We start from the raw sequence: 25,397 nt of genomic DNA, 5'->3' as shown, positions 1-25,397 counted from the left end.
GGGAAAAAATGCTGAAAAATGCTTGTTTTTTTAATTGTATAGCACACATTCTTGCTCTCTCTCTTCCACCAAATTACACATTTCAACTTGGTTCCTGGTTTAGAAACATTAGAATTACTATATCATAAAAGACCAATGGACTCTTTATCCCATTGTCTTGTTTGAGTGTGAATTGCATCAATTGTTTTAGGGTAAGAATGTGCCTCAATGGTGAAAAACAGAGGGCTATCAATTATTCTGTGTTCTATTCTGAACCCTGATATTGAGAATAATATAGATCCTGTTCCACAAGGTAACATAGTTTAAGGCTTCATTAATTGGTATTTGTAAAGCACTTAAATATTTCCCTCCAATCAAGGAATCAAAGGACAAAAAATATTTTTGCAAGAAGGCAGTCATAAGAACTTAAGAAAGGCCATACTGGTTCAGACCAAAGGTTCGTCTTGCCTGTCTTCTGACAGTGGCCAATGCCAGGTGCTTCAGAGGGAATGAAGAAAACAGGTAATCTTCAAATGATCTATCCCAGTGTTTCTCAACCAGTGGTACGAGTACCCCTTGGGGTACTCAACAGAAGTTTGGGGGGTTACGTCAACATCTGAAATGTGGAGAAAACTGAATTTTTATTTTAAGTTTTATAGCACTTTATTATTGTACTTTTTACACCTAAAAATTTCATTGTCTGCGCAGCTACGATTAAGTTGTTTAAACAAATATGTTGCAGCGGTAGAAAAAAATTGTGTGTATCTGAAAACTGTAGGTACTGGGGGTACTTTTTTTAAAATAAATGTATTAAAGGGAGTACTTTATAAGCTAGGGACACCATACCTGCCCAACCTGGCTAATAGCCACTGATGGACCTATCTCCATGAATGTATCTAGTTCTTTTTTTAACCCTCGTATAGTCTTGCATGAACAACATTGCCTGGCAAAAACTTCCCGAGTAACTGTGTGTTGTGTGAAGAAACACTTCCTATTGTTTTAAACTTACTGCCTACTTATGTCATTTCATGAGCCAAATGAAAATTTATTTTGTTATGAGGAATAAAAACACTTATAAGTTTACTTTCTCCACACCAGTCATGATTTTATAGATCTATATCATATCCCCTATTAGTTATCTCTTCCCCAAGCTGAAAATTCCCAGTGTTATTAATCTCCCCTCATAACCTGAAAATCAAAACCTGAACCTCCTATTATGCCTTGTAAAGTGTAACAAATGTGTTTGTATTAAATAAGACTCTTAAAAAATTGTAAAGATGAGGAATTTTATTTTTTTTGCTGACATACTATGAGGCAAAACAAAATTGACACCATACAAAATAATTGTATAAAATATCATTCACATATTTTGTCAAGATTTACAGCATTTTTGAGCTTGTTACAGAACTTATGGGGGTGAAAAACACTATGCTAAATCTTTAGTATTAGTTTATATGTACAGTAGGAAACAAAAATGAGAAATAACGGTTAGTTTTTCATGAGTTTATTGCAAAAGTAGTGCAAACTATTTTACCTAGCAAGCTACAAAACAAACTTGAGAAAGGACCCACCTAAGCTTAAAACATGACAATAAATGCTCAATTTCACAGCATTAGAAGCTTCCTTCAATAGTTTCTTTTCTCAACAAAGGTAGTTCCCATCTGTGCATGTTTTATATTTTTATTTACTTGGAAAAAGAACTAGAAAACGCAACAATCTGAATAATCAGACTCGACCTACAAAATTCAAGTCAGGTTATATTTTGCTTTGAGTCACACGGGTGCAATTCCCTCTGAGATTTGCATGTGTGTGACAGAGTAAAACTGGGTCCAGCCTTTTAAATTACGTAATACTGTTTATTCATTAGCCCATGTTTAAAGACCAAAACGGCAGGGTTTTTCTCCCTACTTAACAGCTGCCCAACTTCTCATTCATGTTTGAGAAAAGAGTCAAGAAAGCAGCATGAGCAAAACAAAACAGAATGAATAAAGGATTAAGAACATGTATTGCCTGTTTTAGAAACATAGTATATTTTTCCTGAAATCTACTATGTAAAGCCTACTGCCCCACACCTATTGTACAATGCTGGGCAAACCTTACATTAACTACAGCGTTAGAAACAAGAAAGGATAGTACATCCTACAAAATGAACACAAACCATCTTTCTAAACTCTTTTGAGGGTCCCAAAAAGCAAAACAAGTAGCCAGTAATAATATACAAAACAAATAATAAAAGCAAACAAAATACTACATGAAAAAAGTTAAAGGAACAAAATGCAGCATATTCAGGCTTTTTTTTTTTTTTTTTTTTTTTTTGAGGTACCTATATAAATCTTACCTTCTGCCCAAAGTACTACTGTTTTGTTAAAAAACTGAAGTCCTTATCATGAGCCAATTGCAGGGCATACATTATTACTGAGAAAGTGCAACAATGCTGATAATTTATATGCAGCATATTAAAGGATGATTACGCTTTATAAAATATAGCTTAAGTATAGACCTGACGGAGCAATTTTATAAAAACATTTAAGAGGCATTTTTCCATTGTTCCGTCTCTCTGCAGCAAAAAGCCTTAGGAAACAGTTATAAAGTCCCGCTACTAAGGAATGTTGGTACTCTTACAACTTCCACATAGAACTTATTTTTTCAATATTAAAACTAAATACAATTTACAGTAAAGATTTCCACTCTGTATTGGTTACTAGTATTAAAGTTGAATTCTTCAAACTTCAAAAATGATAGTATATCACAACTTAAAATTTCTCCAAAAAGGATTTTTCTTAAGTAAAAAGGTTTAAGTAGTAGAAAAATGGGTACATAATTGTAAACTGTTAGATACAAAAATGGAAAACTCACTTTGACATTTTATTCCCTTACCTGTCATATACACAGACACACATCTTTCATTTTTGTATTTGTATATTACACACACACACACACACACAATCTTGTGCACAGTATGTACGTACATATATAGGATAGAGATGGATGGAAAGAAGAGTTTGGGAAGTATATATATTTGAAAACATCAAGTTATTGGATTTTTATTTCTGTTCACATTACAAGAATTCTGCTGTGACACTACATTTTATGATTTGAATCACTGAAAAATATATAATTTCAATTAAAAAACCTCTTTTCCAATTTTTAAAATTTGCTGTTAAAATTAAATTATTTTCTATTTGTAGTCAGGAGTCTGATGTTTGATTGTATGCATTGGGACACAACACAAAAAGGCACAAAAACCAAAACTCAAATATTTGTTGTTTCTAAACAATAAACCAAAAAATTTGGTTTGCAGAGTGCTCCCTCTTAAGAGGATCGTCATCACTTCATGTTTGGTCATTTTTGCCAATCTCATTGACTATTTGAATAAATAGCACCCAACTGTTTATATGAGGTAGATCCAAATTGGAGAGAAAGCTGGGTCCTCAACACTTTTTTTTTTTGCCTATAATTAAAAAAATGTTGTAAGGATTAAATGTCAGTCATAAGAAGTGAAAAATAATGGCACCCTCTGAAGAAAGCATAGAACTTGAGAGGAGGTTTATAAATGTACATTTAAATATTGAATAATCCTTCTTCCACCATAAATAAATTTCAAATTAGGAAAAACAAATATGGTCAAGATTTTAGGATGGTGGCTTTCTGCCACAGAAATGCACAGGAGCCCAGTTTCTGTAGAGCAACAGTGACAGCCAGTGCCTAGAACGGTCAGTCACGGTATATATCACTATACAATTCCCTTTATTTCTTAGGTGCGAAACCATTTTTCTTTATCATCTCAGCTGTATAGATCACCTATCCTGTTCAATTAATGTTTTTGCATACTCTGACAATTAAATTGTTAAGGCTTAAAATGGCATCACCACCTAGCATCATGCAAGCATTTAATTAAGCATTCAAGATACATACAATGTATTTCAACTAAACAAGATCTATATGAAGCCTCAATTTATATATGAATGTATAATGCATAGTAGAGTGAAGTTTACACCAGTGTAGTAAATGGAAATTATACAATGAAGCTAATGTGTATAAATGTTTTTATAAGAGCCAATTTTAACAAAACAGCACCAGATGGTTTATATATTGCAAGCATAAGACTTCTTCACCCAGATGCAATGCCAAGTATAAATTGGTTAAAATACATTTAGTACCACTTGAAATGAGGCCCTTAATTGCTCAACTTCTTAAAAAAATAGTAAACTTTAAATGGCCATTAAAACATTTTGATTCAAGATATCATTTTTTTTATAATTCAGAAATAAAAAGGGAGCTTGTACAATCAAACTTTTGAGTGCATTATCGGTTCTTTCAGTTATTTTACAAACATTAAAAAAACTGTTTAAAATTAAGGGTTAAAACCCACAGTGGGTGTCAGTGAAATCTGAAGTGTACCAAAGGTAGGAAAGATCTGGATTTAAACAATACATTCTCTTTTCCTTCCCCCCCACCACCATGGTCAGTTAACCACTTTGTTGCACAGAAATTTGTAAGTGGTCTCAATTTGTGACCCAAATATTCAGCTGATGAAACTGAAGAAACTGTCAACTGAAGAAACTCCACTGAAGTTAATAGAGCTGTGTCTATTTGCTCCAGCACAAAATTTGTCCCTATTTTTTTTTGTAGAAAGCAGCCCCTTCTTTTAATAAGTTGCCAACTATAGTGCTCCATTGTAATTAGCTTACATTTTACAATAAAGGGTTAGATTTAGTAAATGAAAAATATTTATTATAGATCCATTTTAAAAAGAGTTAAACATTTTCCTGTACACTATCATCCTTCCAATTAGTTTAAAACATGAAATCTGTATCTAAAAATGTAAAATGATCAAACAAAACTTTTTGAATGTGTTGCAAGTCCCATCACATAAATATGTAATGCAGAAGTTGGGTTTATTTAATTTAATCTGGTTTTAAGAAAGAGATATTCCTGGGCTAAACATTTCTGAAATCAGAGATATTAGTTGAAGCTACCAAATGACTGAGTTAGACAGGTGGTTATTTTTATTTCAAATAAAAAAATAAAATTACTATCTATATAGGAGAAAGGGAAAAATAGCCCAATCTTTCAATATACAGAAGTAGTCGTAAATAGTTTAATGATTGCTTGAATGTAAAGATGGGGAGACAAAAACAGGGCCAATCTGCTTTAAAAAATAAAAATAGTACAGGCTTGACTCTGACAACTGAAGTAAATGTGAATGATGCCATCAAGGTCAATGGGAGCTGGACACAAGTTGCAATAAAGATAATTTTGAATATATGTTCCCACACTAAGTTAGATCCTGCACCGTAAAACTCCTACTAAGTAAATGGGAGTTTTGGGTACACAAAAGGTGAAGGAACAAGGCCTCTTGTTTAGATATACTCACAAGTTTTTGAACCACTATAAACTACAATGAATGGAGGACAAAGCCATGGCAGCCTAAAAACAAGCCCCAAGCCAGTGATAGTTATGACAAGCATTAACATGCAATTTTACACAGAGCTGCAAGATTTGGGGATAATGTGGGTGCCAGGCCTAAGTACGGTATAATATTTCAACTTTAACTTTGCGTTTCTTAAATTTGTAATAGAATACACTAAGTCCAAGTAAACATTACATATACTTTTAAGTGGCAGCACAGCTTCGTGGAACAGATTTGAAGGGGGGGGGGGGGGGGAATCAAGAACACCCGAGTTCCTAATCTTGCTCTGTGCTTCAAATCTTTCTATGGGCACCTTCTTGGGATTTGGGATATTTAAGTAGTTTAAAGCTTCAAAGTTCTCAGCAAACATGAAATGCTAGGAAGAGCATGTATTTTACAAAACCCCAAACCTTCATGTCCAGATCATCTTGGTCATGCGTGAAACTTACACAGATGACATGGCCCCAAATGTTTCAGCAGGATTTTATGAAAGGATGGAGCATGCAAGAATACAATACAAAGAGCATGCAAGGAATGAGGGAAATGGTGGTAAGGCAAATCAAGTGTTTTTAAATAAGTAGACTTTCTTTAAAAAAGTGTACAAAGAATGCCTCTTTATTTTAACATGTCTAGTGTAATTAGGCAAAACAAAAAATTTTAAATAATTTTTTAAATGTAGCAATTCATTTTAAGATCCATCTATAAATACAATAAGCAGTCAAATTAAAGAGAAATGTCTCCTTTAAAGATATTAAAATATATCCTGGGAATAGATATTAACAAAAGTCTGCATCTTGTGTTGTGGATTCACTTTTTTCAGGGAGTGGGATGTGGGGGTGGTGGTGATAGGATTCTTGTATCCTTACAAATCTTCAAGTCCAGATCTCCCCAATTCCCTATATAGAAGCCAGTCCCAATGCCTTGCAGTAGCAGCCATCACAAACCAATCACAATTATCTTTGTCAGTCTGTGAGGAAACTAGAGAGGTAAAATTCTAACATTCTTGTGCAATTGTCTGCCAAGCCTCCTTTCCTGTGCAACGGGCCTTGTGAAATTCATAGGATTGATAACTCAGGAATATATGCCGGGGGAGCTGTTCGAATGTATGCTTTTTGCCTCCAGACCAATTGCCCACCTACCCCAAGAGCTGTTTCTTTGGGGTTGGTCCCTTGTAGCTGGTTAGTAGAAGATACAAAGAGAACGAAAAGGGAACAACATGAATTCTCCCTTGCATAAATGCAGGATGAGAACAGTTTCCCCATCCAGTCCCCACACCTACAGTCTTTGGAGAATAGGCAGACAATGCAGTGGAGATTTTCTCTGTCATACAGATGTGTCTGTAAAAGACTCCTGCTTTTTAGTCTCCCTGGTTGGATAATTCTACAGCCAATTATCCAAAAGGTTAACAAATAATGCAACTGTTGTGTTATGAAGAGGGGCCCTGGGTGTATTATGCTTGCCAAATACACACAGTGGAGCACTCAGTGGCACCACTTCTCGCACCAGGATGGCATTAAGATTGCACAAGAATCTATAACATCAGATGTAGCGAAACAGCTTCTGAAATACTGCACATGGGCCAAATCCTATACTCCACTCTCACAGGGAATTTTGCCTGAATAAGTGTAGAGCAGAAACCAATCAGTCTCAAAGACTCTACCCATGAACTGCTGCTACTTGGTAAGCCTACTTTTTGAGATGTGAATCTATAAGCTGTCAGTCAATATACCGTAATTAAACTTTTTCATATTTAGACAGGTTTGTTTTTAAATATAGGAACACAAAGGAGTCTACCTCTCCCTGTCAAACACAACTTACACTAATATCCATGGGTGCCATGCCAAAGCATTTCAGGAAGAAGATACAAAAAAACAACAATCATTACTTCTCACTCGCCAGCTTCTGTAGCTTAAAAGAGCCACATTATTTTTAAACACTACATTTTAAAAAATGCTATAATACCAAGCTGATATTCTGTGAATAAGCAGATATAAATTTCTGACAACAAAGTGGTTAAATACAAAATAAGGAAGCTTATCTGGATTCATTGTAAACAAAATATGATGTATTGACACCGTTTTCTACAGTTCAGTTTCAGATCACTCAAAGCACCTTTTGTGTATGTGCACTTATTTTAAGATCTGAGGTGTGGCCAATGCCTTGCATGTTATTGAGAGAATATAGTCACAATGCAAACATATTCAAGACTTTTTTGTGTTTAAAATGTATATCCATGTCACTTGAAATATACTATCTTCAAGATCACAATCTTAAATTACCTAAAAGATATTAAAAATATTCTAATACATAGTTTTTGTCTCTGCTTCAAAATATATTTCAAGCACCTTCAATGCTACTTTCGATGAAAACACAATATATTTTTCAGCAAAACACAGAGTCAATGAACGACAACAACTTCTGCTTGGAAACTGCAGCGTGAAAGCACAACTACAATAAGCGCTTACTATTTTACCGTGGCATTCCTATTAACAAAAGTAAACATGAATGAAAATGAACATGCCAGACGTGAAAATCAGTTACCTCACTATTTCCAAAACTTTGATAAACAACATTCCATTAGCACCATCCCAACCTGCCCCCCTTAAAAATAAGTGGCAAACAGCTAGCAGTAATCACAGTATGGCACAAGTTCTCAAGACAGAAGCAAACAATTCATCTTATTTGGGAATATTCTGGCCTGTTTACAACAAACAATAGTTGCATTTCAAAAGCAAAAGTTAATCTGTGGAAGAATATAGGAGGTAGCTTTTAACTCCACCTTGTTGAGAACTAGAGAATGACAGGAAACCACCTTCTGTAGTGATTTGGCTAAGCTATTACATTTACTTTACCACTTCAGACAAAGGAATATGGAGATAAAACAGCTCAAGAACTTTAAATGTTATATAATGGATTACGTTATACCATCAAATACAAACTTTTGGGTTAAAAATGACTCACTTTGAGACTTTCCAACGTGCTATATATTACAGCCACAAAGCCTGAAGAACTGAGAGGAGAGATTTATGGACATACTGTGTATAAAACAGTAGCAGTGCTGTAGTTTTGGTCTCTCCAATCTCTAAGAATTAAAGAAGCAAAAAACCAATTAAAGAAAATCACTAGACTGATGGCTTTTTAATGTGGGTGACCAAGGTGGCAATTTGGTCGACCTGTTTCCTAAGTCACAGATCTTAAGAACTCCCCCTCCCCCCCCAAAAAAACAAAAAACCCTACAAATACCTATCAGAAATAATTCTGTACCAACAGGGGAATAGCCTAGATGCAACATTAGGCTTTTCCATCTCTAATTTTTATGATTGTATTAATACTACTTGTTCATTAGAATCTAATGCCAGAATCAAGTGCTGGAAGAAGCTAGAAAAAAATTGCATTACAGAGCTATGGTTATTAGCACAGATATTAGTGCTATTAATTATCTGACAGTGATATTAAAGATAAGCATCTAAATACTTCACAAATAATCTGAAGTTTGGTAACCTCAAAACATTTGTATATTTTGTGAAGTGTTCTGGGGGAAAAAAAAAACCATGGAGATGATTGTTATGTAAATGAAGAGCAGAAAACCTGACTCCATATGGCAGAAAGCAAATCAGAAACTACTCTTTTCTGGATTTATCTAGCACATGCAAAATGAGAAAGTGTCATAACATGCAGCTCATTATTTAATACTGCAAACTGGGTGGTATCTCTAAAAATGCAAGTACAACAATGAATGTATTCAAAACATTTCAATGGTCTGCTATTCATAATACTATTTACAGTATTTTCAGTTACAGCAGATGCGAAGAAGTCTGTTACAGTAAAAGGGAAGTTTTAAAAAAAAATCAGTGCAATTATTTTCTGCTTAATTTTTTTTTTTAAAAAAAGATTGTAGGTATGCATTTAGAAGCAAGTTACCAAATAGAATAGAAAAATCAAAATATATTATCCTGTGTTAGAAACTGAGAAAGTCACACCAGATCTAACCACCAGTGATAATTAAATCAAAGAAGGTGTTACTTTTAGAAAATTTTCAAAATAGAAGGAAAAAAAAAAACTATGAAAGATTATAACCTGATTACAATTTGCATTGAGCGTAAAAACCTAGAGGACTTATTTACATTCTTTTTCTCATGTTTAAGAAATCTCTTCCATTATAAAAAGTCTTATGGCTTAGCTAAGCCCCCAGAAGCATTCTCTGGAATATATCAAATAGAGTAACATTTCCATATACATTCCCCAGTATGGATTCCAGTCCTGCATTTATAATTAGTGGACAACTCTGATGGACTTTAGTGTGAGTTGTGCACGAGTAAAAACTGCAGGAATGGCCTATTCTAGTCTTAAAATATGTCAGCATTATTAATCAGAAGGAAGGTAATTTATTAAACATGAACTGCAATCTATAGTATGTAACGGAAATTTTCAAGAAAAAAAAAAGGTATTTTCTTGCTCTTTCTTTCATAGTCAATTAGATGTTTGCTAGTAACTTACTGAGAAGAAGAAGCAATTTTCCAATGTGTGTGGTGCATGTCACTATCTAACTTGTGGCATTTACTGCTGCAATCCATAAGCGCAAGAGAAAATTTAAGTTATTCAGCAAATTGCAATTCACTTGTGATTACAATCTGATCCTAAGGGCACATACAAATTTCAATAAGGGCCTTAAGTGATGTAGGAGCTGCAGTTTCATTTTCAAAAATGAGTTGAGTATTTTGGAATCTAAATGACGAGGGCCAGATGTTAAAAGATACTTACATGTTGTGTTCAGTGATGCAATGCCTGAATTCCTTTAAAATCTGGGCTTAAGTGCTATTTTAAAAGTGATTTAAATCTTTATTATTAAAATGAAGGGTAAATTTTTGAAAGTGATTTACTAATAAAAGTATTTTTTTAATCAAGCCTGGTTTGGATTGGACTGCTCATTTAAATGATACAAAGGCTGCAAGATTTACTGAAATGTGATAATCAAACGTAAAACAATAAACATAAGCTAGCAAATTTGGGGTTAAATAATTGTGAAAGATACATTTGAGAGTAGGAATGGAGTGGGGTCAAGAACCGCCCCTCCCCCTTATGTTTACAAAGTGGGAATTTCTTTCAGCATAATTACCTGTAAAATTTGCAAGTAGGCTCTAACAGATTTTCTCTCACCTCCCTCCATGTGACTTGGGTAATTGACAAAAGCCACCTAAAGGTTTTTTCTCCTGACAGTTCTAGAAATATTTAAGTTAATATGAAAAGGTTTTGGAAAATAGATTACAAATGACTCCAATGATCTATGCCATAGTCAAAATACTTATTTCCTGGGATTAAAGAATTTCAGGCTGAATCAAGTAAAAACTATGAATTACTCATGCAAACTGACAAATATGCACCTACACATGGGCTAGGAAGGGAAGGGGAGGTGCAAGGACTGCACAGAACTCTCTCAAATAGTTAACCCAAAGAGGAGTACCCAGACGATAACTCCATCCCCTATCAACAATGGCTAGCAGAGCACAACCTCTCAACGGGTGACTCAACAGGTTTCCCAGGTATCCACAAGGCTCAGTGACTCCAAGCAACACAACTGGATGGGTGTAACGCTTCAAACAACAGAAGTACCTAAAAAGGTTCGACAGAGCCCAGGAGTAGTTTTTTAATTCGCTTTTTTTAAAATGGCTTTCATTGACTATTTTATCTTTGCTGGTTTTGTTTTGCACCTTTGAATAGCAGTATTTCTATTAGTTTCTGTTGTCTCTGCTTCAGTAGTGTTAATATTTAGTAAAAATAAGGCAGGAAGTACAAAGTTAAAGCTGACACTTAACTCATGCAATTGTTTATCCCTTTATCTTCTAACACCCCCCCACCCCCAATGTAGGGCTTCACATCACAATTTCTAACATGTCCATCAATTGTTTTCAGCCTTTTACATACAAATAATTTTTACATGAAAATAATACTAGTAAAGGAACTGAGATTGACAGTTATAGAGTCTGGATCCTATTTTTCTATAAAACAGTACATTGTGAATGCACAATTGTTCCACATTGTTCAATCCAGATGTGGTTATGCTAACAAGGTCAGTTTACACCAAGGCTGCGTCTACACTGGCATGATTTTGCGCAAATACTTTTAACGGAAAAGGTTTTCCGTTAAAATTATTTGCTCAAGAGAACACCTACACTGGCATGTGCCATTTTAGCCATCGGGCTTTCTTGCGCAAGAAATTAACGTTGCCGGTCTACACTGGCCTCTAGCGCAAGAATACTTGAGCAAGAGGGCTTATCCCTGAGCAGGAGCGTCAGGATATTTGCACAAGAAGCACTGATTTTGTACATTACGACGTCAGTGTTCTTGTGCAAATACTCGCGGCCAGTGTCGACAGGCGGCAAGATTTTGCACAAAAGCATCTTGCCAATGTAGACACAGCCCAAATGTTCGACCAATATATAAAATATCATTGCCATAATTGGTGCATATGTAGCTCAGAGCAGAACCACTTGAGCAGAATCAGGCCTGCCTGTGGTTGCCTAGCAACTGGAATTAGACAATTTTTTGCACAGGCCAATGAATGTTGAGAGTAAGTACTTTTGGTTACTGCTGACCTGAGTTAAATGTGAACTAATGACTTAATGATTGAAATTATTGGTCTTACATAAGTGGGTCATGTGTCACAATCCTAAGCTTCATATACACAATATTTTGTAACCTCTTAATTTGTGGGGAGACTATTGTGTGTGAATTTATACATGTTTACCCAAGATATTGCTGTCTTTGCGGCTGGAATAAACTGAAAGGGATAAAAGGTGCATTGTTTATTTGACTGGAGCTGTTTTGGTCTATACATGTTGTTTATATTAATCTTTATAAAAAGCAGTTATGCACACAGAGTGCCTACTTTTCAAAGTGCATTGTCCATTAAAAGACTTTTCCTAAAAATATTTAAATGTATTAAATTTAAATTAGTCCAGTGATGGACTAATTCACTGTATATTTCATTAGGGGAAAAAAATCAAAGCCATTTTTAAACTTAATGTACTCTAGCTAATATATCTACACAGTCAACTCCTCATTCCCACCAGACTGACAATCATCCCTCGGGGTCGGGGGAGGTTGTGTTTTTATTACATTCAAGGGAATCACACACAACTCCCATTCATGCTAATAGGACATAGAGGCAACAGACATACTTGGTGGCATGTCTGCAGAGTCCCCCCAGCAATCTTCTGCACCTATGCCTTTTGGATATTTGGAGTGTATATTGGGGGTCTTTGGGGTGGGGGCTTCTAGAGCTGTGCACAGAGCCACTAGACCAGAACACTCATGTTTGGGAAGCAGTGCCAAAAGAATAGGCACCATAACCCTTTGATTTACCTTTGAATTTAGGATGTGGGATTGAGGTGGATTCTTGATGTGCCTGGTCAAGAAAATAATTTACTCCAGGTTTGTGCAGCAGGAAAGAGGAAAATAAGATGAGGCGGATCGTCCTAAGCACCTAACTATAACGAATAGCAAGAACCACCAACGGATTTTTAAAAATGGCTCTTTTTTAACTTAATAAGGAATAACTATAATTGTCTGATATTGTGCCAAAATTCAAGCCAGCAATGACTTTCTACACTGCTTAAATACTACAGAGAAAAGTGCAACACACCCATCATGGAAAAGCTACTGTAAATCAGCTAACTTTGTTTTAGTGGAGACTTTTGTAACCTGTTTAGTAGTTACAAAGAACTGCATTTTTTTTTAAGCTACCAGTGTAATCAGGAGTAACTCTGGATTTACACAACTATAAATAAGAACACATTCTGGGCTCACTTATTTAAACAGCAAGACAGGAATAATAAACTACCATGATATATATGACTGACTCATCCATTAATAGAATTTACTTTGTTGCTTCTACCAAATGACATGAACAGCAGCATGTTGTGCTACAAGGTACAGACCTGAACTTGTATACAAAATTATACACCTAAACCTTTCAAGCAGCAAAATTGGGCATTTTCGAGTTTACTCAAAAGCAAAACAGTTCTCGTCTGTACAAAATATGGCACTGACGCTAAATTCTGGATGACACTGTTTGCCCATCTTGATGGCTAGAGGTAAATGTGCTTGCAACAGTGGCTAAATGGCTGCTAGAGGAAGGGGAAAAAGAGAGTGCTGATTGAAACAAGTGAAGATGCATTTTTAAAAAATGTACATGCTTAAAATGCACTTGATTTAGCATATAAGAACATTAAACTGAATCAAATCAACATAATCAACTCTTGGGATTCCCCCCCTTCTAAAATTGTTTATGGTGTCAAAATTAGTGCAATGGTTTATACATGTATTGTGATTTATAGGAACCCAGTGTGCAAACTAACTGAAGCATATATGTCTAATAATTACCAGTTTTAATTAATGCTTCTAAGAGAATGGCTAAAATTTCACTCATACAATTGACCTATGTATAACAAAGAATTTCACTTTCTTCCACAAGTAAATTTCAATAATTTCCTAAGAGTTATCTTTACTGCATAGATTCTATTCAATATACCTAGCTAAACTATGACTAGTGATCCATTCTCCTCGATTTGAACGGCTGCTCCATCAATAATCAAAAAATAAATAAAATAGATTTGTTTTGTGCTTGAATGTATGGAGAATGTTGGTTTCACAGTGTGCATCTCTGAATGTACAGGTGAAACCTGCCATGTTGTATGCATGCTGAAAAAGTCTTTCCAGAAATTACAAGCTATGCAATATACACTGTATGTATCTCTGACCTCTGTCAAATCCAACTCAATTGCATATTCTTGCACTTGAATAATAAAATAATAAAATAATAATAATAATAATAATATCATCATCTCCATGATAAGGTTTGAATGTCTAAAAATCCAACGCTTTCTTGATATGTTAACAGAAATATGAGCATTCCTTAGTAAATAAAATAAATAATAGCATTTAGTCTATCACATTAATACTGTGAAACATATAAAATTTACAAAAATTCAAACATAACAAATGAAGAAGGATTGTACTGTATTTATCATCACAGACCCGTATTCTTAAGAAACTTTGGAAAGTAAGTGTCACAGTCCTATAGGACAAATTCTATAAGTAGCTGTCAGTATGATTTAAAAAATAAAAGTTTAAAAAAATTTAAATGGCACAGTTCCTTTTTGCCAATTTTAACTGGACCTATTAAAGGTTCAGATAAAAGTTAATTTTTTCTGAAATTATTTCATAATTCAGTCTATGAAAAACATCTTTAAATGCAGCACAATAAAAGACATTCAAGAACAAATTTCAGAAAATACATTTGCTCTTAGACACATACAGAATAATCCTGTGAGACAGCAGAGGACCAGAATTATCATTATCTTTCTGCACTTTTAAAATAAAACTTTTGTAAATGCACCCAGAATGAGCAAGGCTTCATAAATAACCAAGTAGTGCTTTTTCTTTTCTTTCTTTGTATTAAAAGCAAGCTCACAGCATATGAGCCCATCAAATTTGATGTGAATAAGGTATTTCCAAATTATTAAAACAAAAATAAATTGAATCGCCAACTACATGAAAAAGTTTTGTTTTTAGCCCTGAGATCACAGCTTTTGATTTAACTACAAAATATGGGTCTGTTTTCTGACAAGCAGCTTAGAGATTTGGCAAACCACATTTCCAACAACGGTGGGGTTTTGTACAGGTCTGCAGTTCATAATCAAGTCTGAAATTCTGGACGGAAGGCTCTCTCGCAAATGGAAAAAACTAATAAAATAAAGATGCATCACTCATTGCTGGCTGTCACTGTAGCTCGGGCAACTGTTGGTCTAAGTGCAGCTGGTCTCGCGTGAATCCAACTCTACTGAATCGCTAAACATTAAAACATGTCAAGCAAAGTACATAGTACGTAACGTGTCCTGATGAACTTGGACTGCTTTAGCAAGTGCTTGATGATCTCTGCCATTACTTTGACCAGAAGTGTGGCTTCCTTCAGCACTAAGATGGGGAAAAGAAAAGAGAAGTCCTATTTAATCTGCTTCTCCTAAAATAGGCTATATTATTTTCATATAAAGCAATTCTTTTGAACATTGACTCATTCTCTAAGCACCATTATTGGACCATTTAAGGAGCAAAACTGACTGAGATCTGGAAAAGTGGAGCTTACTTTTGCTCTCCCTGATGGAGGTCAGGTGCTGCTGTTCTTAGCTACTGAGTAAGAGGACCAATGGAAGGACCACTTCTGCAACATTCCACAGTTTAGGGTGAAGAAGAATCTACCACCAAAGGTGTTTAAAATTCTTTCATTCTATAAGTTAACACCCCTTAAAACATAGTCTAATTCATGAGAATACTTACAGGTATACTATTAAAAAACCCAGTGAACCAGAAGCATATTCCTTCTATCTCGTAAAGTTGTATTATAAACATTCTTCTTCTTCAGATACTGTAACGCCGTGGAAGCCAAATTTGCCCATGAACTGCTTGGAGACAATGTCACAGAGCCCCGATTTAAAAAGTCCGACTCTTCCCTCCCACTAAATACTGTAGGAACTCATAACACCGAAACTTACCTATCATGTTCTTTATCCACCAGATGATACCTGGCTCTGAAGGCAACCAGATGTGCATAGTATGCTGGTGCAGGGATTGAGACAGAACGAGTACAGCGTACATATGTATGACACAGTTGGTAGGTAAGAATTTGCAGTTCATCTGAAGAGAAACGATTGTCATCCCAGAGGACATGGTAATGAGAAGGTCTGCTTGTTCCCTAGGGGCAGATTACAGAAGTCATTAAGAAAACTTTTCAGGAGATCTCAGAGTTTCCACATCTATTAGGAAAAGCACATTAAAAACATTATAGTTTAAATGTTACCTCTACTATACTACAGGCCAACAATAAAGTTTGATTCTCCTACCCAACATCCTCCTGGTGAGGCAGAGGTTCTCAAGCACATTTGTGATGATTATGCCCCACAGTTTAAGTTTTTTTGGGGGGCAGGCCAGTCTATAGCTGCCCAGATCTCCCTTCTTCCACTTTTTAAAGATGGGCTCTACACTGGATTTTTTTCCAATTATCAAGTGCCTCCCACAATTGTCAAGAGTTTTCAAAAATAATGGCCAGCGACTATGCAATCACATCAGCCCACTTTCTCAGCACCGTTGGATGTAGTAGATCCAGCACTACGGACTTGTGCATATCCAGCTTCTCTGAATAATTCTTAACCTGTTCTTTCACTATTGAGGACCGCTCACCTCCTCCCCATATTGTGTTGCCCAGACCAGCAGTCTGGGAGTTGACCTTGTCTGGGAAGGCTGAGGCAAAAAAAAAAATTGCGTGTTTGATCTTTTCCCACATTATCACTAAGTTGCCTTCCCCATTCAGTAAGGGCCCACTCTTTCCCTGTCCACCTTCTTCATGCTAACATATCAGTAGAAAGCCTTGTCGTCCTTCACATCCCTTGCTAGCTGTAGTTGTGCTCCGGCCTTCCCTGCATGCTTGAGCAGTATTTTTGTACTCCTCTCAAGTCATCTGAAGTTTCCACTTTTTGAAAGCTGCTTTTTTATGTTTAAGCTCACCAAAGATTCCTCTATAAAGACAAGCTGGTTGCCTACCATATTTTCTGTTCCTTCTGTCCACTGAGATGATTTGTTCCTGTGCCCTCGATAAAGCTTCCTTAAAATACAGCCTGCTCAGACTCCTTTCCCCTCATATAACCCTCCCAGAGGTTCCTGCTGATCAGTTTCCTAAGAGTATCAAAATTTGACTGAGCGCATTAGGGAAGGGGGAGTGGTAGGAGCATTTGCTCTCTTGGAGGAGCAGAAGTACCAGCAGCTGCTGCTGCTCCCTGCTATAAATGGAGATGCTGGCTCCAGCCCTCTACTCCAGGGTTGGGCAAAAGATGATCTGCAGGCCAGATGAAGCCGTGAGAGCCTCAGCAGCTCCCTCTCTGTCCCACACCCAGTCAGCACTCAGGAAAGCCGGGTGCAAAGCCACATGTGTATTTCTGCATGTTGAGAACCTGGAGAGAAGGGAGACAGGCTTCTCATGCTGCTCCCGCCCCCAGTAGCTCCCACTGGCCACTTTTGACCAATAGCAACTGTCTGTTTGCAGGATGGGCAGCATGTGAAGTGCTCCTCCTCCGCATTCCCCAGGCTCACAAAATTCAGTTTAGAGCAATAAACATGGCTCCTGCAACTCTCCTGAGCACATATGGGGCCGGAAGGCAGGGACCCTGGCTAAGGAACCAGCTGGGCCATTGGCTGGGAGCCAAGTTAGGGGTCTCAATCAGAGCACCCTAGCCCCTTCCTCCCTCCCCCAACCCTCTGCCTCCCTCTTGCCCTTCCACACACCTTCCCAGACACTGCATCTCCTCCAACACCCGTCATGCCCCCTTCCCTAATGTCCTCTCAGACCTTGCACCCCAATCCACTATCCCTGGTCAAAGCCCAACTCCATGCACCCACTCCTGCCACTCCTATCCCAGGTCACAATCCCCTCTCAGACCCTGCACCCTCTCCTCACCCCACGACGTTGCCCTAGGTCACGATACTCTACTTTACCCAAACTCTCTCCCAGAACCCACACCCCAATCCCTTACTCCGATCTTCCTTCTGCACCCAGCCTCCATCCCAGACCCCTGCACCTCCTCCATTAATATAATGAAGAGTGAGGCCCCTGACCACTTAAATTCTTGGAGTGGTCTCCCCATCAAAAATTATTACCTACCTCTGTGTTAATGACTTACAGTAAAAAAAAAAAAAAAAAATTAACAGAATTTTTTGTGTGTGTTGCAGAGAACTAAAACTCTGATCTTAATGATTTTTTAAAATCCTGTGTTATTGATTCATACGTGGTAAACTGTATGGCATTAAGGCCAGATCTTTGTTATCTGGCAGAGTTCTGGCTCGTATGAGTCAGAAGCAGCAAGTACTAGGTGTGATCCTAATTGTTTTGTACAATGAAACCTTATTTTCAAGATCATTGAAACCTGCATCTGTCTATTAGAGAGAATAATACGTGTACTCCAAGGTCTCAGAGCAGTAGCCATGTTAGTCTGTAACTAAAAAAAACTTAAACAACAATGGTCCTGTAGCACCTTAGACTAACAAAAATATATAAATAGTATCATGAGCTTTTGTGGGCACAACCCACTTTTTCAGCCAAGGGTAGTGTTAATTTTCTTTATTTGATTTCATATTAAATAATCATAAGCATTGCTCCTTGTTAATTATCCCTTGTTTTAATATATTTTCTTCCATACCTATGGGCTATTTAAAATACATATTTATATCTAGGGTTTTTGTTTGTAGTCGTGAGTGCACACCCACACACAACCTCAATACTGGTGTTGCACACAAGAAAATTCAACCCACCCAAGGATAGAAAATCTTAAGAGGGAACACTGGTGGCTACGGCATCTGAACTTGTTGGACACCACTGTTATTGTTACTGCTCAGTTCCAAAGGAGATCAAGAGAAGAGTTCAATCTGCTAGGATTCAAATTTGTTGAAGCATGTTTTCATCATAAAAAGCATTTGACTATGAAGTGTCTGCCAACTTCAGAGAGGGTTTTGCAAAATCTTACGGAACTTGCTAAAACCATAGTGAAGGTGGAAGGGTAATTGACTTGATCCTTCTGAGGATCTGCTTTATGCCACTGAATGCAGCCCTCTTTTGGTTAAGTTCTACTGAGAAGATAGGCAAAAACAAAAAAATGTTGCCTTTGTACATCAGGATTTCAGCTTTTCTGGCATTATTTGTTACTGTTTCCTTATCACTGAACTGCAGCAGCATTGTCAGATGCCAGCCTTCTGATACCAGGAATTCAATGAGGCCTTTCTATATCTAATAGGAGTAAGTAAGGGTCCAATTTTAGTATGTCAGGAAGCAGCTTCTGAAGAAAGTGAATATCATCCTTTCTCTATAGAGTCTAGATCCTCGAGAGTGCCCAAGAGAGGAAGGCTGTTTCTTTGTGATCTGTTTTCTAAATCATCCTGTTTTTCTTCCACTTTGTCTAATCTAAACCTTAAGAAGGTAGTTTCTTCTTTAATTTCACTGGTTTCAATAGCAGTACTCACTGTAGCTCATTTTCCAAGTGAACCATTCAGGATTTTACATCACACACACCTTTAGAGAGGACATGAATATTTTTTGAGATTAAATCCATTGACTTAACTTCACCTTTGCGAGAGGTGTAGCACACCAGGAAACAGGTTTCCTGCTGTCAGTGCCCCCACAATGCTTCATACAATGCCTCAGTGGAAGTGCTCCTGGTAAAAATGTGCACTGCCGACAAAGTATAGGATGGACATGAATCACTGCTTTAATTATTGTGGTAGCTGTGCATCAACTTAAGTTTTGTAGTGTAGTCTAAGTATATGTATGCGCAAAAGGATCTACAGAATTGTGGTTCTGATTTTAAAAAAAGTCATTTCTTCTCTGCTACATCTTGCAAGTGAATGCAATGCAAAAGAACTTTTTCCTTCTTACAGATAACTAAACAGATGGAGCATAATAAGTGCATGACATTGGAAATGTAATATATGCCTTATTGGTCCTTTCGAATTTGGGGGGTGGGTATGGTTTGTTTTGGGGATTTTTTGGTGCTAATTTATTAACAGTTTTCAGAAGAATAGAACAACATCGCAGATAGCATAGACAAGAGTGAAAGGACATGATTAAAACAATAAAAACATACCTGAATACCAGCATGACTACAAAGGTAAAAGTCAAACTCTGATGGATGGGTGATTTTTGTGTCCACTGTAGTACCTGCTGGAATGTTTCCACTCTTTCCAACCTATGTGAACAAAATAAGTCATAAAATACTATAAGGTACATAACAGTTTAATTATTTTTCCTTCCATTGGACAGTAAGAAGTATATTCACAGAAACAAACCCCCAAATGACAGTATAAACCAGAATCCCTCAAGTCTTTTAAAAAAGCTCAAAAAAACCGGGGACTAGAAAAAGTGACAATTTATTCAACCAGAAATCTGGAAATGGGGCTGCCGCAATTCAGATGCACCAGTAAAAAAGAACGATACCTTACCTTTTGTAACTATTGTTCTTTGAAATGTGATGCTCACGTCCATTCCAATATGTGCATGTGTGTACAACTGTCTGATGGCTTTTCCCTAGCAGTACCCATTCAGTCGGCTGTTGCACCCCGTGTCGATGCCCTCACAGTGTCATACATATTCTCCTGCTGACCCGACTCCCACTTCAGTTCCTTCTTGCTGGAACAGTTCAACAGAAGGGAGGTAGGAGAGTCTGGAATGGACATGAGCAATGCAGCTTGAAGAACAACAATTACAAAAGGTAAGTAACCATTCAGTCTTCGAGTCACTGCTCACGTGCATTCCAGTATGTGACTTACAAGTAGTTTGTATGGAGGAGAGGTCGGATCTAAACTTGTTGCTGAGTACAGAATGGCTCTGCCAATTGTCTCATCGTCCAAGGACTGGTGGCTAATGGCGTAATGAGTCTTGAAAGTGTGCACAAAGGACCATGCAGCTGCCCTGCAGATGTCCTGAATTGGGACTTGTGCCAGAAAGGCCACCGAAAAGACTTGTGCCCAAGTAGAATGTGCTGTGATAGGCAGGGCTGACAGGTTGGCCAAGTCATAGCATAGCTTGATACACACAATGATCTAGGAGGACAGGCGCTGCAATACAATTAGGAGCCCTTCATATGTTTCACAGTACACAAAATGCTGTGTCAACTGGCAGAACGGTTTAGTGTGCTCAATATAAAAGATGAGGGAACACCTTGCGTTCAGGGAGTGTAGTACCCTATATCCCCATCCAGATATAGGGTACTACATGGGGTTTCAGGAAGAAAACAGAGAAAAATGTCCTCATTGACATGAAAAGACACCACCTTTGGCAGTAAGGTGGGATGGGAGTGTAGCTGCACCTTATCCTTATTCTTATAGGAAACAATATATGGAAGAAAAGGACTCAGAACTAAGGGCTCGTAGCCCTGGCAGAAGTAATAACTACCAGGAAGGCCACTTTGTAGAAGGCTAGAAAGCAAATAGCGAGGGGCTCAACTAAGGCAGCCATGAGCTGAAAGAGAACCAATTCAAGTCCCAAGGTGGCAACAGCTGCCTCATCAGAGGGTAGAGCTGATCCAGACCCTGAAGGAAATGGTCCACCACTGGATCCCCAAAGAGGGACTTCATTCTCAAACCCAGACTGAAAGCTGAGACAGCCAACATGTGCTAGTTTAATGGGTGAGACAGCCAGACCCTGCTGTTTCAGGTGAAGGAAGTAGTCCAGAAGCAGAGGGACCATGGCCTGCTGGGGGGTGTGCCCTTATTGAGACATCACAGGGAGAACTTCTTCCATTTTGTGAGATAAGTAGCCCAAGTAGATGATTTATGATTGGCCACTAAGACTTTCCTAACTAAATCCGAGCACTGAAGCTCAAGGTGGTTCAGCCATAGAACTTCCATGCCATGAGGTGGAGCGACTCTAGGTTCGGGTGGCACAGCTGGATGAACTCCTGTGTTAACAAGTCAGGAGCCAGAGGGAGTGTCATTGGCTTGGCCACGGACAGCAGCCTGTTGAACCGGTGTTGCCTTGGCCACACTAGTACTATGAGTATCACTGCCGCTCTATGGGAGGTATGGGAACCAGGTCTGCTAGGGCTAGCAAGATGACTCGAACCTCATCGAAGTGAATCTTGCACAGGACTCTGGGAATAAGTGGGACTGGTGGAAACGTGTAGCATAGTGGTTCGTTCCAACACATCAGGAAAACAATGCCCATTGACCCTCGACCGAGGCACGCACGGAAACAGAAGCAAGGACACTGGACATTGCACCAGTCATGAAAAGGTCTACTGATGGGTAGCCCCATCAGAGGAACAGGGAGGCAAAGCTCTGTCAGGTGCAACTTCAACTTGTGGTCAGTGGAGAAATTGCAGCTCAAAGCATCCGCCATGACATTGTTCACATCAGGTAGGTACGAGGCCCTTAAGGGGACTCCGTGATGAATGCACCAGTTCCATAGACAAATGGCCTTCACACAAAGGGATCAGGAACAAGCACCACCCTCTGTTTATATAGAACATAGTCATCATGTTCTCTGTGAGCATGTGGACGACACAGTTGGTAAAGTTGGGAGTGAAGCATATGAACGCATTTCCTCCTGGCCCTGAGTTCGAGGAGACTGATACGTAACATGGCTTCATGCAGTGACCCCCAGCCCTGAGTGATGTACTACTGCAGGTGTGCGCCGCAACCTAGCAGGGAAGCATCAGTTGTAATCTGCACCACTGGTTCAAGTTAGTGGGAAGGAATGCCTGCGAGAAGGTTGTCAGGTAATGCCCACCACTTGAGAGAATCCAGCACCTTCTTTGGGACAGTGTCTAGTTTATGAAGTGGGGGGCGGGACAGCGTGTAGACTGATGCCAGCCAATACTGAAAAGCGCATAAGTGAAGGTGTGCATACTGAACAACGAAAATGGTGGCGGCCATATGGCCCATCCACTAGAAGTAGGTAAGTACAGTGGTGGAAGGGCTCGTGTACAGTGTGGCTACGAGATCCTGTAGTGTGGCAAACTGATGGGTGTGGTAGGCAAGCTCAGGTAGGTGAAGAATCGAGATAAGCCCCAATTAACTCTATGTCCTGAACAGGATCCAAAGTTGATTTCTATTTGTTTATAAGGATCCCCAGACAGTGGAATAAGTACCTTGTCCTCCACACCATGGTGGTTGCCTCTGCATGTGAATTAAGGGAAAATACCCCCTCCCCACAATCGAAGGTAAGCTGTTACTACTGCCAGGATCTTTGAATAGACTTGGGGGGGGAGGGGGGGGGAGGATAGACCGATAGGACAAGAGCAGCAAACCAGTCCCCTTCATCCGGAATAATCAATGCCAGCGTAGCTATCTTGAATCGCTGTTTGCATAAGAATTTGCTTAATTTTGCAGAGCTCTAATATCGGTCTCCAGCCACCTGTGCGTTTCTGGGTCAGGAAGCATTTGGAATAAAAAACGCTTCCTCGATAGGTGTCTGGAACCCTCTCTATTGCTCCTTGGTGAAGAAGGTGGTCTATTTCTTGTCTGAGAGGAGTCTTGTGAGAAGGGTCTCTGAAGAAAGGCAGGATGGGGGTAAGGGCAGGGAAACAAGAGATTAAAGGAATGGTGTATCCCATATAGACAATTTCCAAAACCCATTGGTTTGATGTTATGGAGTCCCAGTGTTGGATAAAAGGGACATAAGTTTGTGGGTGAAAAGACGATACTGGTTTGTTGGCTCTGGATTCATCAGGAGGTTGGACATACCCTTGACCAAATTTTCAAATCTGCTGCTTTCCAGCCTGGGAAACTGAGCAGTGGGACTTAGGTGGATGCTTCCTCTAGGCCTATTGTAGTCATACGAATTTTGTTGCAGATGGTTGTAATAGCTATCCCTGTTCCTATTGTACGGAATGTAGCACTTGCGCTGATAAGAGTGGCGTATACATGCCAAGCGTGTGGAGTGTGGTGCAGGAGTCCTGACTGCTATGCAGAGTATCATCAGTCTTGGTGGTACACAGCTTTTGTTTGTCGTAAGGGAGGACCCCTTCACCTCAGACTGAAGGTTTTTAGGCACCCCCACTGCCTGAAGACATGAAGCTCCGCACATTACAACTGCCATTGTTGTTGCCCTAGAAGTGGTGTCTGCCACACTGAGTGATGACTGTAAAGTTGTGCATGCGATGTATGCCCCTCCTGGATGACGGAGCTCAGAATGGGTCTCCTGCTGTATGGTAAATGTTCCATTAATTCAACCAGTTTTGAGTAGGTGTCCAAAATCTTGGCTCACTAGGAACGCTGAATAGTTTGCAATTCTAAGCTGAAGGGTGGCAGAAGAGTTCAGTTTTCTGCTGAACAGATATAATTTTTTATGCTCCCTATCATTGGATGTGGATTTGAATTGTGGAGTTTTGGCACGATGATTTGCTGTATCCACTTCCAAAGAGCTGGGCTGTGGGTGAGAAAAAAGGAAGTTTAAGTCCTTAGGAGGGACAAAATACTTCCTGTTAGCTCTTTTGTGTGTCGGCTGGATGGAAGCGGGAGTTTGCCTTATCTTGTCCGATACCTCTATAATCGCCTCATCAATGGGCAGTGCAATTATCCTTGTGAGGTAGAATGGATTTTTTCAGAAGGTGGTGTTGCTTTTCCATCACCTCCTGGCTTGCAGCCACCCTTTTAAAAAGTTCTTGAAATTGTTTCAAGTCATCATCAGGGCACGTGCCTTCCGGGATCACCGCCTCATCAGGTGATGAAGGAGAGTTGTCAGTGGCTAAATCCCCGGGAGCATGTGTCTCAGGCTCCTCATTTTGGATTTGGTCCCCCTCTTCCTTTGAGTCCACCATGGTCACAAGCGTGCGAGGGGGCAACGATGGTGGAAGTCTCTTCACCAGTATAGATGCTGTCGTGGACCTGTGTCTACGTGAGCCTCAGTACTCCCATGAAGGCCAATGGAGTGGATACTAAGGTGCAGGATATGGCCAATGAGAATACCATGGTGGATGGGGCAGGGTCTATCACAATGCATATAATAGTGCCTGATTGCAGCAGTGGAGGAGTGCTGTGAGGAGAAAACACTCCTCTGATCATCATCTCTGAAGGCAATGTGCTTAGACAACACTGGGGATCTACTAGAGCCCAGGGAAACACAGTGAGAAAATGGCACCAGAGAATGTTCCCTGGATGGAGGAAGGAAAGAGTGCTGCCTGTCATGTCTCTCCTGTACCAGCGATTCCTGAGCTCATCTTGATGGTACTGTGCCCTCGCCACATGGGTACTCCTACACCAGTGCCAGTGGTGGCACTGAGATCAGTGCTACAGCGGCTCGAGGCGGCATAGATGATCTGTGCAAGGCCTGGGTGCCTGATGGTGCTGATGCCTTCACCGGTGCCAGGTCTGGAGATCTGGAAGGAGCTGGTGCCAAAGTTTGTCTGTGGGACCCTTCCAGCGCCAAAGATACGTGGGTTGGCACTGAAGAGATGCAGGAGCCCGAGGA

General features: G+C 38.9%; 1 protein-coding gene across 4 annotated transcripts in view; it reads right to left on the bottom strand.

The window, feature by feature from the left end:
• Positions 1-1,248: 1,248 nt before the first annotated feature.
• The window catches only part of AGO2 (argonaute RISC catalytic component 2), a 96,313-nt gene continuing 72,164 nt past the window's right edge, over positions 1,249-25,397 (bottom strand). For 3 of the 4 annotated variants that reach the window (XM_075920066.2, XM_075920067.2, XM_075920068.2), the window contains exons 17-19: positions 20,074-20,175; positions 15,943-16,142; positions 1,249-15,367 (exon numbers count right to left, since the gene is read on the bottom strand). In XM_075920066.2, the coding sequence (XP_075776181.1) occupies positions 15,259-15,367; positions 15,943-16,142; positions 20,074-20,175 (411 nt within the window). In that variant the 3' untranslated portion in view covers positions 1,249-15,258. Of the gene's footprint in view, positions 15,368-15,942; positions 16,143-20,073; positions 20,176-20,428; positions 20,650-25,397 lie in introns of those variants that run through there. The other variant, XR_012901187.2, reaches the window with a different exon arrangement.

This window comes from Pelodiscus sinensis, chromosome 2 (genome assembly GCF_052426305.1).
Source record: "Pelodiscus sinensis isolate ZL-2025 chromosome 2, ASM5242630v1, whole genome shotgun sequence".
NCBI lineage: Eukaryota > Metazoa > Chordata > Testudines > Trionychidae > Pelodiscus > Pelodiscus sinensis.
The sequence above is the reverse complement of the archived record's forward strand: the minus strand, read 5'-3'. Positions and strand labels throughout refer to the sequence as shown.